At 36.5% G+C, this 17073-nt stretch overlaps 1 protein-coding gene across 1 annotated transcript; it reads right to left on the reverse strand.

Moving 5' to 3' along the window:
• Positions 1–840: 840 nt before the first annotated feature.
• LOC131728500 (protein kinase C-binding protein NELL1-like) lies at positions 841–12817 on the reverse strand (the record flags this gene model as incomplete). Its single annotated transcript, XM_059019489.1, has 5 exons — positions 841–3947; positions 4715–4939; positions 5308–5484; positions 6667–6860; positions 12677–12817. Coding segments are annotated over 5 exons (788 nt in total), but the record flags the coding sequence as incomplete, so codon positions are not given.
• Positions 12818–17073: the final 4256 nt, after the last annotated feature.

Below are 17073 nucleotides of genomic sequence, written 5' to 3' on the forward strand. Positions count from 1 at the left end.
TTGTACCTTTGAGCAAGGTACTTTAACTACATTGCTCCAGTAAAAACCCAACTGTATAAATGGGTAATTGTATGTAAAAATAATGTGATAAGGGCGTCTGCTAAGAAATGTAATAATAATGATCTTGGTTAGCAGTTTGTAAATAACTTCTTTCATTTCTTTGAGTACTATTGGGAGGTGCTCATCCGGCCCAGGGGATTTGTTTATTTTAAGAGCTCCTAGTCCCTTTAACACTGCCTGTTATGCTAAAGTTATTTAAAACATGATAGGAACAGGTTGACATGTGGGGCATGTTGTCCGTATCCTCCTTTGTAAAAACTTGTGAAAAGTAATCATTTAATATATTTGCTATTTTTTCCTCTTCGTCAATGATTTTACAATTTGTATCTCTTAGACATTTAACCTCCTCTTTGAATGTTGTCTTGCTGTTATAATATTGGAAAAGCTTTTTGGAATTGGTTTTAGCCCCCTTAGTAGTGTTCATTTCTATCTCTCTCTTGGCCTTTCTAACTTCCTTTTTGACTTGCGTTTGCAGTTCCAAGTACTCTTTCTGTGTACTTTGTTTTTGGTCCCTTTTAAACGCTCTGTAAAGTACCTTTCTTCGCTGAATCTTTTTTTTAATTGATCTTTTAAAGCATTTTGGCCATTTTGTTTTAGATTTAGATTTGTCTACTTTTGGGGTGTAATTATTTAGTTGCATTTTGAATGCCAAATTGTAATGTCTAAAATAAAGTGGTCCATTCTTAAAGAGTTAAGGCACAGACATATATATATATATATATATATATATATATATATATATATATATATATATATATATATATATAATATTGTTAGACACTTTTCTTCCCATTGTTAAGTGAAAACATAATTAATAAAAAATGACTTAATTACTAACTGCATAAGGATAATCAGAACCTTATAACACATGATTGTTTTTCCTTTAGCCCCCAGCTTTACATCGTATTTACATAAAACAAAATATTGCACCAAAATTCTAAGCACATAAATTAAAACCTCAACAGTGAAATTTACATAGACATTTCTAAAAAGGTTTTATTGTTTTACCGCAGACTAGTCGATAACATGACAATCCAATATGCCCAAACTCTCTGACGATTACATCTCTTAAGACCATAATTTGGATTAGATCCTTGACCCCATTATAGGGGTAGAATTCACAAGTACAGTCAGTCTGTAATGCTGGTGGATACACATGTGATTTAAGAATTGTGTTGTGTTACCCTGTGGATGTAATCTTATCAAGATAGACGGATTCAATGACTTTAAGCCACATCTTCCCCCTTGAATCCCTTCTTGTAAAGTGGAGAGATTTTTGTAGCATCATGGGTAAACACTTTAGTTTAGGTATCTGTTATAACCAATTATAAACAATAGCAAAAGTGTATAATAATAGTTTTTATTATTTATAATCATAATCTATAACTGTTAATAGCAAAATTAGTAACATGTTTATAGATGGTTTATAATCACTTATAACAGCTCTATAAGCTAAAGTATTACTGAATCATGTAGCTGGGCTGTCTGAAGCCTAGTCCACAACAAACCAATACCTCCCCACTTTGTTGGCAACATTGTTCGGGACATTTTTGATATAGCAAATACTTTTAATAAACAAAATAGTATTTTATGGAAACACAATTTTTTGCATATACCAAAACATGAGATGATACAATAATCAATAGGAAATCTATTGCAGCATAAACTGACAGCACACCAAAAAAGTTGGGCACTTTTCTAACTGCAACAATAAACTGTTGCCCAAGACGCCATAAGATTATGTTGGCCGATTCGGTTGCTCTACAGTTCTGGCCAACAAAATCGACTCAGTATGGACCCAGATTTAGGTCAATTACAAGTGATAAAGGTTTAGAAAAGACAGTGTTTTCTCAAGATACACATTTACAATTCACAGACTCAAACAATTCATGGTAATTAAAGGAACATCAATTTATATACATATATATATATATATTTATATAAAAGCCTAAACACTACAAACCAGCAATAAGGATTACAATGCTGATGCCACAGTCCCTTAAACTGCAAATTGCTCTCCACTTGTGTTTATGTTCTTTCTTCGTTTTCTACTCATTTGCAGCATAGGTCACTTACTCTGTCTTACAGTTTTCCGTTGCATACAATCATTCCATATGCCTTCACTGTGTAATATTGTTACAATACTCAGCTATAGCCAAAGGTTTTCATGACCCTATGGAATTAACTATTTTTGCTTTATAAAGTCGAATGAAACCTGCTGAATAATGTTACATTAACCTATTAAATGACATACCGCTGTGTAATTGAAAAATTAGACATTTTTAAATCTCACATGAAATACTGTACTACTATTATGGCTTCCGGTAGACTTTTGCAATATCATTTTGTAGTTTATTTGATTACATGATGTTAAATAAAAGATCTCAATTATGTTCATATAGTTTGATTTTTTTATGTCTCAATACTAAAGTTCTAGGTGATGCAAAACTTTTGGCCATAGCTGTAGGTTTGGATTTGCATACCGCAAGGACATAGGGTATGAATCCAGATTAAAATCTATTACAATATCCCCCCCCCCCCCCTTTTAATATAAGCAGCATCAAGGGTTGAGTAGTGACATACCAATACATACTGATGAAAGCTGTGTACTTTAGAGGTACAAGAAAGGGCTGGACAAAGATGGTATATTATTCCTTAATAAGCATAGCAATACGCAAATAAGCCAACCTGCTGAACTGCTGGCATATAACCATCCTACCTCAACAATAAACCTTTATTAGTTTCTCCTTTAACCTTGCAGGCAGAGTATTTTTTATTCTAGAATTACCAATCCTCTGAATTTAATGTATTTTCTCACAAAATGTCTGGCATCATCACAACAGTTATGGAGACCCTTACCATTATAAAATGGCGGAACATTTTAATGGAAATCAGCGAAAACAGGGGAAGAAGCCTTTTTTTTGATAGGTTTAGAAAATGAAAATTCATTCATCAGCTTTCAAATTCACCACTGGAAGGTTTTGTTTCTACCATGATATACTGTACAGAAATATCTTTTTCTTCCTTTAATGTAATGAAAAAAATAAATGTACAGATTATATACCAGTGGCATTCAACCAGTTTGGTCTTGCTGGATTCCTCAAGACAGAAACCAAAACCAATTATGTTTTGTCTAGTTTCAATCCATATACAAGACAGCTATTTAAAAAAAAAGGAAATACATATTTTAATGTGGTGCACGCATTTAAAATGTATAGTACTGTAAATCTGTTCTGCTGTTGAAAAATGTTCATACTAAGTCTTCTTGTGTGTCCCTGTATTGGAAGTCTGATTGTCTGCTCTCATTGGCAGATACAGAAATACAGTTACAACAGTTACAAGTATTGTGATTTATTACTGTAGAGATAGTAATATTAAAATTTAGAAATCCATTCTCTCTCTCTCTCTCTCTCTCTCTCTCTCTCTCTCTCTCTCTCTCTCTCTCTCTCTCTCTCTCTCTCTCTCTCTCTCTCTCTCTCTCTCTCTCTCTATATATATATATATATATATATATATATATAGAGTGAAGCATTTTTCTTATGCATAATTATAGCAACATGGGCGAAATAACTTTCCCCTTTGTGAATTCACTCTTCAACTAACACAACACATTTAACAGATCTGGAATGAGTAAGAATGGAATCACGCATGGTTTCGACATTTAAGAATGACAATTTCTATCAAATTGGAAGTTCAAGTGTCTTTCAAGGACAACGGAACAGGGTATTACAACAGGTCCTTCGAAGCAGAATTTCCAGACAGCTTCCTCTATGGAGACTTTGGCAATTGTCATAGATGACCGTTCAGTCTGTGAGTATAAACCCAAAGAAGCTGACTCAGTTATTCTGAAGGCATTCTAAATCCACCGAGCAACAGATACTCCCATTCTGCAATGACAGCAACACAAATCTATATTAGTAATGCCAATGGAAAAGAAAATGTACAAAAAAACACAACTCTTTGATATATCGTTTTTTCTTAGAAAAAAAAATGTCTTAAAAAACTTAATTTGCAGTAAATACATATGCAGATTACATAGTACTTAATGTGTATGTGCTATATGCACTATTTGTAATTAATTTTAATCCACCAAAGATTATCACAAGTAATGCGCATACTGCACAGTATTACTAATATACATTAAGTACTATGTAAGTACATAACATGTACATTACAATAGGAATACCCATGTATTAAAATTGTAACTAATATGTAATTACCAAAAAAAAATCCTATTTGATTTCCAGTTAAAATGTTCATCAACAAAGTGACTAATTATACCAAGGTCAATGAAAAAGCATCCAAGATTAAATAAAGAAAGCAAGTTTCATAATGCAAAAGTACATTGGCCATAGCAGCTCAATGTTTACAGAGTATGCTTACAACACTGAGTCCCCATTTCGAAAAAAATAGCTATACTGTGCAGTGTCGGACACTAATTTTATTAAAGAAATGAAACACTAAAATCCACTTGCTTGTTTTACTGACAATCGTCGGAGTGGTAACCTTTTTAAAATACCTACCCTCCCTTCTTCTCGGTTATGACATTTCAAGCTTGGGACTGGAAGCAAATGTAATTAAGATAAAAACACAAAGACAGCCAATGCTGCTGTCAAATGGTTATATATATATATATATATATATTACTCTTTACCTTGCACTTGCATGTAGTGCAGGGCGATCCAGCCATTGTCCATATTGACCCACTGAGCCGTATGATTCCATAGTTCTCCAAACAGGTTTTTCTGATGTCATATGCAATGTTGTCAGCAAGGCACGGATCACTGACACAGCGAGGACAGCATTCTCCCTCGGAGACAGCCGTGTACTCACAGTCCACAACTGGGCAGGCAAGGGGCCAGCAATCCACTTCCCCCTCCTTTAGAAGAAAAAAAAGGAACATTTACGGCTGGTTTCACAGACCTACATTAGCACTAATCTTGGACTACCTAATGTTATTTTAAATAATCCAAAGATTAGTACTGAATGGGGTCTGTGAAACCAGCCATTAAGAGTGCTAACCAATGCTTTAAAATGCACTTAATTAATCCTCTTCATGTAATTAATTCCCCTACTAAAATTTGACACGAGAAAAATGAAAAAACTAAAATATTAAAGATTGGGACTAATGCTCTGAGACCATGGAATTTAGATTATTACAGATTAACCAAATAATTGATTGAGTGTTTAAAATGACCAGTTACATATTTCAATTGAAGAAATAAGATATACAGTACAGTGACGTACCAAACACCTGCAGTGCTGGCAGCTGTACGTCCAGTTGTCCCCACTGCGGTACACCTTGTGCCCACTCTGATGGAAGCACTGGCTTGTCACTCTGGAATCACACTCTGGACAGCAGAAAAGGTCAACATTGGGGTTCAGGCAGTCACATGCGGTTCTTCGACAGAAAATCTTCCCATCCTGGTATTAGGAAGAAGAATAGCACCTTTAAAATAGCCTCTGGTAGGGTTTATACTTACTGAAATATGACTAAAGATGAAACATTATGTTTTCATGGCTTCCCTGTTGAGCGCTTAGTAAATTAGGCCCTCAACTGCAGCCATCAGGATAAGATGGTGATGTGTAAAATCTCCAACCATGGAATATTTAAGGTAAGTGTTAAATATAAAAAAGAAGTACAACTGCAAATATATTTGTTGTTCATCCCTGTTTACAGAACACAAGTCATGTTTGTGAGAAGTGGTGTACATACTGTAGGCTACTGGGTATTATATATAAACTATATTGACATTTCTTTACACTTTTGCAAAACAATAATGCAAGGATAAGAATAAAAATTAAGAGGGAAGCCTTCAGAGAAGACGTAAAATGTCATGCCAGAGATTGCTGCAAAGTGTCTTGTATTTACAGTACAATACAAGAAATGACAAAACTTTTTACTACACGCCCATCTTTTCTTGCAAACTATAATTTGACCTGACATACTATCCTTTTTCCTTTACCAACACTCATCAGAACTGTGCCTTTTCCATTTCTGTACTGTTAACCATGCGATATAACCTCATCCAAAAGCACTTTTAAAAAAAAGTGAATCAGAATAGTGGTAAAGAACCTATAAAGCCATAAATGATGTACTGAGATGGGAACATTTATAATAATGAACTATAGCAATATCATATACATCTTACAGGCCAGTAAATGCAGTTATAATGAAAAAAAAAAATACATAATGGAATTGTGGGGGTAAATTGGTGACTCCGTCTGAATTTTATAATATAATAAAAGCACGTTCCATCTTGTGACATGAGCATTTCATCAATAGTGCCTACATCTCTAGGAATTAACCTGTAGTACACCTACACATCATGGAACCAATCCTTTCACAGAATAACCTGCTTGATTTTGGAATGATGTTGAAATGTGTCCTAACTCAACTGGGTTCAAATCAGATGAAAAAGCAGGTCATTTGACTTCCCAGTAGGGAATCCTATACTTCGTAAGGAGAGAGTGGGCTGGCATTATAATGTAGCAATGTGGTGATGGCATTCTAAGTTGCTAAAAAAAAAACTGCATGATTATAGGCATGGGACAGCAGGCAGGTTTGATGAAAATAAACCCCAGAACCCACGACACATACTGTACCTTGCAAGAGCACACAGAGCATCTATCTTCCTTCAGAGTCCAGACCTGGCCATTGCGTTTGAGCCCTCCTTCATGAGGGCAGTCTCCAGAGCAGGAGGGTCCGGTGGGACACAAGCAGTCAAAGCTGCCCTCCAAGTTGACGCAAGCAGAGTCATTCCAGCAGGTGTGTGTTCTTGTAGCACATTCGTCAATGTCTACAAGACAGTAAAACAAACTCTGCAATCTTTATTCTTTGTTAAAGAGACACCTTGGACTGTCATCCAGGACAGTAGCTGTATAAAAATAGCCATTACCAGTGACACAGCCGTTCCAGGGAGAATTCAATGCCTCGGCATTAGTATACTCAACTGACAGGGTCTAAAACATCTTACTAGATGTTACTTGCTCGGTATGCTTTTATGGATTCCCTTTTTACATTTAAAAAAAAAAATTGAAGGTTGTTCTATGCTTCTCGCCCATACATTCCCCATGATCCTGCGTCACTAAATTGTCGCTAAATAAGCTAAATAAAATGCCTCATTGTTGTTTATGTTAGCTATACTAATCAACGTGCGGTGCTTTTCTGAAAGGTAGTTTTAAATTAGGCAACTTTTCTTAAACCCACCAGGGCCTTGAGGAAAGATTATGGGTTACAAATAATGAAGCTATACGGTCAGCATTGTTTTAAGGTACCTTGTAATTCCATCAAAGTAATGCATGTAGCAAACATGTGCCTTTTGCTTTCAGGCAAATGCAATTTTTCTCCTGCTTAAACACAAACTTAAAAGAAAATGGAGCATTCACTTATTTTTGAAGTACGATCAGACCTATTTGCATAACTTCTTACCTTTCCATTCCATTACTGAACAGCCTTCCACATTCAAGAGAATTGTTTTAAACCCTGTGGCCCAGTTGAGGGGGGGGGGGGGGGGTGTGTGGGAGAAACCTGCCATGGATTTTATGCAATTTATTCCAGAAACAGATGTTAGTAATTACTAGTAAGACTGACTGATGTATTAAAAAACGTCAGCTGCATTTCATTTTAATACCCTTAGGCAGTCCATATGGCCGGGTTATGTTTAGTAAAATACAGGTGCATATAAGGTAATGTGTATTTGTGTCTTATTGGCATAATTCTTATGTACCATCTGTTTATGAATGTGCATGGCTTCTAAATTGTTTTTTTAGTAACTTATATCATTTACTTGATGGATCAAGTATTTAAGCTGCTTAGTGCTGAGATATACAACTGTGGTCCATTCAGACCAGGTATTTGAAAAAATGGTATTGAAAAAATCATGATAATGACGATTTGGAGTTGTGGCAAAGTGGTTAACAGTGTGCAGGTGCAAGAATGCAGCAGTGATCAACGAAGAGACAGACAACAATAATCCAGGTGCAATGTTATTTTATTTGTAAATCCATTTGGTCTGATGACACAAATACGGTAAATAATAATGATAACAAGCAATACAGCGGCGTGTATTGCTTCGCTGTAATCCACGGGTTGGTCCCGAAAATAATAATAGTCCTGTTCTTTTTACACCCACACGTAACACAAACACAATCACCAGTCCACAGTGCGTGCTCTAGTGCTTGTGGTGCAAATACAGTTTGCACCAGTTTGCAAAAACAGTGTAGTGTTGTCCAGGTTACTGCTGGCCTTTGGGACAGCTCCGGATCGTGTTCAACGTCTAATAATAGCAAACAAGTATTGCTTAGACAGGACAAAAACAAAACAAACACTCACGATTACAATGCACGTTCTCCTTCCGGTTCAGCTTCAACCATACAAAGGAACAGATCACTTTGCTACGTCCCATTTTGTACTGTCAATCATGACCCCTTGGTTAACTAGTGCAACCGCTCCTCCAATCCGTGGCTGCCACGTCTTTCCGGATCAATGATTCTGTGTATCGTAGCTCCGCCCCCTTTCTAGATGACCGACTTCCTTCTAACCCTGGGAATGAATTGTCTGGCCAGCCAGTCCAGGGCATTCTGTTCCCTTTACACAGTGCACTCACAGGTCAGGAGAGGGATTTATCACCAAGAATCATTCTGTCTCTGTCACAGGAGTTAATAGCTGTGAGAATGTAGCCCGATGTGCATATAAATTACATAAATGTAAATGTTCCCAAAGTACCATACGTAGATGAAAGTCTTGTACATATATGAGCTAATATAAAGGCAGATATGAGCAATGCTTGCAATTTAGGCACCCCCTCACCACCCCCTACATAGTAATGGAAACATCTATGGTTTAATATCCACTGCCTATTAACTTATAAGAATCAGTAGGAGTGAAGGGAGTTTTATCTTTTATGACACCTGGTGGAAGCAAAAACTGCTTCCAGAAATGGGGAAAGTCAATAGAAATGCCATTGAACTTGATTATGAAAACATCTCTCACTCTCAGCATAACGATTCCTGTGATTACCATAGCCCTGCAGTATCTGATTATGATAAGCAAAACTCTACATCTCTGGTTATGAGAGTACGTTTTTAATTTTTTCCTGATAATTGGATTTTCTCAAATATTGACACCACCAATTTTACATTTCAGGATGCTTTTTAATTTCACACTATATTAAGTCATACAGTTCTAGGTTTGGGTAAACCAGGACAAATAACAGTGTAGGACAGAACATTACAGATATTTAAAGCTGTACCCACTACACGATAGGCTGTAAATGCACCCTTTTTGTAAATCATTAAAATGTATTAGCTTTGAAATGCTGACACCATAATACATCTTAAGTAATTATTTTAAATAATGTTAATAGTGCTGTAAGTAGATTATTATAACTAATATTGGCACTCTACAAATAAATTCATCTTACCATGATGAAACGGAAGGCAGAGCTGATTCTTTCTTTCAAATTAGACATAGATGAGCGGATAAGTGACCATGATTAAGGAATGTGCATATAGAAGCAAATATGCACTGGGGTTAAGGACACTGGATAAGGGCATTCCCCTGTATCTGGAGTATAATACTATGAAATGATGGAATGCCTTCATGGTTTCTGGATAATTTGTCTTGGGATATACAACCATTAAAAAAAGACAAAAACACGTTGCTGGGAGAGTGGGGCGAAATCTTAGAAAACAGAGACCCTATTATATATTTTTTAGCAGGTGATTGATGTAACATCTCATCGACAGTTTCAACTGGCAAGTAACCATTCTTCATTGACTACTTTGAATTCCTTCGGGGGAAGTTGGTGGTTGAAATATGCAGAGAAGTCTATTTTCCAGAATGGCCCCCTAGATTCCTCTGCTGTTCATCGTGAAACATAATTCATTTGTGGACTCTTGGATATGGAAGCAACTGCCAACTGAGCAGCCGCATCTGCTGGCTTGCACACTGAAACGGACTTGCGAAAGGGAGATGCAGTTTTTATATACAGCAATACTGAATACTGCACATGTCAAAGATTCCATTTGCATCACACATTAGTAAGTGATGTGAGGGAGGTGCCCATTTAATAAATGATAGCAGAAGTCCTGTGAATAGCCTAAGACATTCTGTGTGGGAACAGATGAAGGCTTGTCTTTGACTGCCACTTGTCAATTCCTTGCTTCTATCACCGCTTACATTCTGCAGTGTTCTGCATGATTGGTAGTGAAGGATCTGGTTACAATTTTCTAATCTTTCCCTTCAGCAGCTAAGCCATTCTTGGGGGCTGCCTCACAAATATATAATCCGTGAAGAATCTTCAAATCAGATTGTCCCATTGTCACACAATGTAGATTCAGACTCTTTAAAATAACCCAATGAGGTGTTTACTCCTGTTTTATCAGTCTGAGAAGCCCAAATGCCACCTCAGAGCTGTAACACACAAACCAGTTCTGGAGGACTGGAGATCAACGCTGTCAAGTCAATCGTCTCTTTTCATCCGGTAAACCTATGTAGAGCATGTTGCCAAGCTACTGAATGTGTGCTTGCTGCCTGATTATTATGGGTCACTGTGCTCTGGTGAGTGTGAGGGCAATGGCAAACGCGGCTGTCACCCAGGGGGTCCCCTGTGAAGATTGACAACTTGGCATGACCAGGATTGGAACCTTCCAACCTCTCCTTGGAGCTTTTATTTATTTAGTCCTTAAACCAGAAGCTTCTCATAATCTATTGAGATTCATCTTATCCATTCAGTTTTGTAGCTGAGAGGACTGCAGCACAAGGAGGTGATGTGACCTGCTCAAGGTTTGTGGATAAGCAGATGTTTCAATATTGGACCTGGGTGTGGTCATTGACTGCATCTTTTTTTCAATGTGACGGATTGAATTACTGGTGCGTGCTGCTCCAGATTTGGGAGAAAAAAATAATTTCTATCACAATCGGTATGCCTACCTCCAAGTTCGCAAGCATTACATTTATCCACATGTATGAAAGACAGTCATATGAGGTTGTGTCGGCAGTAATGCATTTTAAAATTAAACTGACACTACAAAGATGGAGATAAGGCTGGAATCATTGCACGTCTGACAATTTATATCATTCTTTTTTTTTTACTTTTTACTTTAAAGGAATGAATCAAACATAGACATGTATTCATTTAAGTTTTCTTTTTAAATTTTGTATCTGGATTTATGTATGCACAGCATGTGACAGCACTATTAATATATGTGACTATAATACAAATAACAGATTAAAGATCACTTAGAAGTTCCTATTGCAAAGCTTTATTGTTATTAATGGCTGCTGCTCTGATCTTTTGGGGACAATGCATTATGAGACTATGCAGAGAACACATATTATATAGAGTACAAAACACTTTAATACCATTCCCCTCTCTTGTCTCTGAAATGCTCCTAAAGTAATTAATTTAAACCCATAAATGCTTAAAGGCACAGCTCCAAACTAATATTGCAGCTATCTTCCGATATTACCTTACAGAAAAAAATATAAAGCACATCACTTTGAAATCTTTCTTTCACAGTGTGGTTCCATCATTTGTATTCTATAGCCTAAGTTGTCCTTTTAATGTAGTTTACCTCTAGCCTGAGAAACAGATCTATTATTGCATTTATGGGAAGGTCACCCATCGCATCCATACTGATGCACAAATTTCCTCTCGTCGTTTGCTCCTTACTACATTTTCAAGTCTCAGGGGTCTCTATAGTCAACAGTACTTGGTTGCTCTAAAGAGTAGTGGATCAAAATGCAGTCACTGTTTTGATTAAAAAAATAAAAAATAGAGCCCTTTTGTGTACCAAGGTCAAGCAAGTCAAACATCTAACAGTGCATGCAAGCCTCTTTCAGTACATATCTATCTGTAAAAAATATTTTAAATCCGACTATAATAGTTTAAATAACAGAGATATTTCTTTCTTTCGCCATTTAGATGCCTGAATAGACCTCAGTGATAGACCGACCAAAATAAGAGAGTTATGTGCCAGTGCAGTAAGCAAAATCAACAAGGTAGTACACTATAAAGAAAGCTACTGTATGTGATACAGGGAAAGACCTGAAATCGATGTTTCACTGAAAGCTTTTGTACAGCAGTGAATAGAATTCCAAGGGAGATACTTCACTTTGATTAACCCTTTAACATACTAAGGACAAATTAACCCTATTGGATTACTAGAAATACAGCTGAATTACTTAATGTATCATTTTCTTTTTCTTTGCTATTTATGTCAATTTCAATATTCCGTCCATCATCTTCTCTTCCTAGAAGTTGCTTTTCAGTAGGAATTAAAACACCTTGATGATTTTTATACACTAGGTGGTCATCCCATTTAGCGTATAAAAATAAGTTTGCCTCACAGCTTGTTAAAGTGTCATGAGAATTTAATAAACACAAAACATCTTACTTGTAAGACTGGTTGAGTGAAGGTGAATGAAATAGCATACAGCCGTGCTTAAGCATAATGAAGTGGACCTGGAGTTTTCCATTACACTGATTGCAATGTTTGAGAGAAGTAACAAACACATTTCTATAAAGAGTGGTATTACAATAAATGCAAGATAATGACCTATAAACATTTGTACTAAAAAAGTATGAGCTGTTTGCTCTTAATTGCTTACCAATGCAAGACCCCCCATCAAGAGAGTAGGTGCCGTTGTCATGGAAACCGCTTCGGCACTCACAATGGTACCCGCCTGGAAGGTTGACACAGCGCGAGTGGTTGTGGCACCGAACGACCCCTTCAGCACATTCATCAATATCTGCCTCAGAAACAAAAAAATAATAATAATACAAAAAAATATTACTTTCATTTTCATTCACTGGCTGCTAAAAACTGCCACTGCATGCCTTTCTGGTTTGTCATTGTTGGCTTCCCTTGTCTATGAACAGTATCCTTTAAAACATACAGTACAGTGTATAGTATATTTTCTCTTCCATGACCATGTATAACAATTAAACTCTTTTTTATTTTCAAACATTTAGTGTGAGTGACTCGCTCTAACCCCTTCATCGATAATACCAGCTGTCTGAACAATCCTTACACCAAATTCATTCTAGGAGTATTTCGGGTTCATGTAAATGTTGAGATAAAAACAGTGCAAGGACTGGAAGTGCAGGATCAAAATGGAACCAGATCTCTTTAGGGAACGTTGGGAGGTAAAAAGGGAATTAGGCGATAATTCTCTGGATACCTACAGTGAAATAAAAAAGGTTGACCAACTCTGAACAACAGGTTAGGCAATATGTTTCCCAGGGGGGAAACTCTAAGTGATATTTGGTGCTTCCAGACCATTATAGCAATTACACAACATCGACCCACAGATTTACAGTATATAGCTTCTTTCATGGAAAAGAGTGTTACTGTAACAGATTTACTGTGATTATGTATTCTTTTTTTCATATTCCCTTGGTTGCTTACTCCTTGTGATATCTTATCTGATTTTCAAGAGCCTCCTGGGAAACAGACGAGTCAAAGCAACAGGAGCTCGTACAACTTAATCAGAATAATGAAGTATATTCCTGTGTTCACTTTGACAGCAAAAACAACAGCAAAAAGAATTCAGAACAAAAAACATTGCAGCAGTAATGGAATACCTTCATGCTGATGTAAAATAGCTGACACTAAATCTCTGTAGTTGTCAGCATTCCTATTTAAATGACTGCTGCAATGCAGATTTGATGTACACTTATAGTAAGCGTTACAGAAAACAAGTTTGCGAATTCTGTTTTGTAGAAAAGAAAAAGTGCCTATTTTGTATGCATTAAAATGATGAGAACATGCACCTGCTTGATAAATAAACAAAAAAAGAGTCTAGTGTTTTTCTTTTGTTGTTACCTGGTCTAAACAAGGGGTGCACCCCAAATGGGGAATGGATCCTGGTATGATGGTGATATTAAACTGCAGTAACTTGTGTGTAAAAGAGGAAGAAAGAACACTTTGTGATAGAAGCCATTTAAAGAGGCAATTAAAGCTGTGCAGAACCTCGACCATTTTAATGTTACACTAAAATATGATTCATTGACATCTGCTGTAATACATTTTGCCTTACGCTGGCCTTCTGTGCAATGCTCTTTATAATAAAGCACACGGCCCAATTCTATTTTCCAAATGCTTCAGCTTTGGGAATATTCACTTCTACCCACTGAAAACCTGCTACAAACTCTGGTATAACTCAAGTTATTCACCTGCAAATTTTTTCACCAAAAATACTTTAACTTTGTTTTTAAAACCATACCGGGCACTGAAACATTTCAGGATATTTCTAAAGATACAAAAAAGGCACAATCTACAACGAAGGTGGCAACATCAGTAAGTATTGTATTACTGTACCTACTGTACTGTACATTCTAACAGTCCAAATTCTAGTGAGGATGGAAAAAAGAAAAAAAAATGGCTCTCCTCCAGTGATCTTTAATTCAGATTTTACAGGCACATCGCTGCTCAGAAGGACTGAAGCTATTGATCACCCATTCCGACATCCCTACAGAGCAAGCATACCCAGGGAATTATGGGAAATGTAGTCCCTTATACATGGAGCAGAAAAGAACATCCCTGCCATTCCATCAACTACGAATCAAAGGGAGACAAAGCAGGTGATTTGACTGATGCGGAAGTAGTAGAAACAGTATATCAAGCCTAAGCCACGTAATATGGAACTATTCACTTATCAAACAGCTTTCATCAATTTCTTCCTTGCATAATTAAAATCTTTGTAATAATTCTTACTACTAATTATAAAACGGATTGAGCCTTTTCTGCTCTTAATTGTATTTTTTTTTACATGTGCTTGGTAACCTTTATGTACAGTACTGTTTAAAACAAACAGGCATTTCAATAGAAACAGTTTCCCATTTTCCATTTCTAAGAGTCCATTGTTAAGCATTGAGCCTCCGTCTTTTTCTGCCTGTCATTCTCATACCACGGCATGCTTCAATCCCCGCTTTTCTGTTTATAAACACAGTCTGTTTACTCTAAAATCAATAATAAATAGCTGCCTGCCAGGTTCACCAGATGTGAAGCAAAACACTGCATTTTAACATTAAAATGAGATTTAGAGGCTGCAGCTGTGTACTCTGTGTTTATTTCAGAATAAACACTGTTGATTTTTCTCGCTTTAACACTAGAACTGCCACGGCAGTCATTTTGACGGTTTGAGGTTTTCAAATTTAAATTACATTGCATGTCTGAAAGTTATGCCGTTGTCCGTTTATGATGTATATACATGTATTAAATACCCTGATGGCATTTGAAAGGCAGGATCATGAAAATAAGGAAGTTATAATCCCACCCATCTAGAACCACCAAAGCAGTCATTTTAACTGCCTTTTCACAATTATGTTTTTATTCTGAATATAACCTACAACATTCTATTTTATTTTTATATACAAGCCTGTTGTTATCTCTACTGGACCTGGCAGCCATCAATTCCTTTGTTTTGTACAAGGAATGAGGAAAATATCAGTAGGCGAGATTTCATCTTGAGGCTAGCCACAGCACTTCGGCAGAAACATTTCGATCAAAAAACTGCAAAGCAGCAGGCTGCAGCAGCTCAACCTGGATTTTGTTTTAAATAAAAACAACTTTTGTTTTTACAGTTTTGTATGTACACCTGTTAACACACTAGTTTCTTTTGAATTTTTTTATTTTATTATTATTTGTTTATTTAGCAGACACCTTTATCCAAGGCGACTTACAGAGACTAGGGTGTGTGAACTATGCATCAGCTGCAGAGTCACTTACAATACGTCTCACCCGAAAGACGGAGCACAAAGAGGTTAAGTGACTTGCTCAGAGTCACACAATGAGTCAGTGACCAAGGTGGGATTTGAACCAGGGACCTCCTGCTTACAAGCTCTTTTCTTTAACCACTGGACCACACAGCCTCCTATTTTATTATAGTTTTTTATTTTTTGAAGTAGTGCAGATGTTTGATATGATGTGCTTGAATAAAACGAGTTGTATCCAATAGTTTGTCTTTCATTTTAATAGTGATGTTGTTTAAAATGTAACAGTCACAATGACTTGCCTGCGGTGGTTTTAGGTATGAGTATTATTGAGTTGAGTTGAGTGTTAAAGCCTGGATTTGCCTTGTGTTTCTATGGTTTGTCGGGTTGTTGCACATGGAAAAGAAGGTGCTAACCTATGCAGATCAGCTTAACATGAAAACAGTAGATAGATGACTGTTTTTTAGGCATATCATTGATTGGAGGATCTATGTGGACCAACTAACTCTTCATGTCTATACACTGCAGCTGCAAACCTTTATTACAACATCCTCTGAAAAGAACATCTTTGATGTTTCTCTTCTCAAAGCTGGAGAGTAAATATGAAAAAGCTAATACTTGCGGATTATCAGTTGATGCTCTGACATCAAAACAGCCTTCTGCTGTCCAATAGAAACCTGCTAGAGCTGGAATCTGATTGGCTGACAGTATTGAATCGTTTTCTGATAACACCTTTCAGTACTTTGTGTTGAATAAATGATCCGTGAATTACTGGTAATAATGTATATAAATGACATCAGCATTAAAAGCCCAGGTTTTTATTTACCGGACAGATGTTACAGTGTACACTGTATTCTCATACAAACATTTTCTAAGCGAGATATGAGGCAGCGACAGAACAAATACTCTTGCCTCAATCCATTAAAATCTTTGTAAACATAAAACAGCTTCTGGGTGGCGAGGTTGGGTTAACATATTTTTAGAAAGCTGTTCTTGTGTATTTTTTTATGCCATCCTGCACAGCAAAAACAACTTATGATTCATCTTCTAGATGCATTAACATTTTTTTCCCTTTCTCATTAGTCCAGTTCTACTTCCTACGCTTTCAAAGATTTTCAATTAGAATTACATCCGGGGCTTCCAAATATATTTATACAAGTGAACCGTCTAAAAACGTTTGTCTTTTAAAGCAGCTAAAAGAAATGCACCACCATGTCATATTTATCCTACTTAGAATCTTCTCATGTGAGTACTGCCATTATCAAACATCTTTAATAACTGTGGTCTTACT

This window comes from Acipenser ruthenus, unplaced genomic scaffold (assembly GCF_902713425.1).
Source record: "Acipenser ruthenus unplaced genomic scaffold, fAciRut3.2 maternal haplotype, whole genome shotgun sequence".
Classification (NCBI taxonomy): domain Eukaryota; kingdom Metazoa; phylum Chordata; class Actinopteri; order Acipenseriformes; family Acipenseridae; genus Acipenser; species Acipenser ruthenus.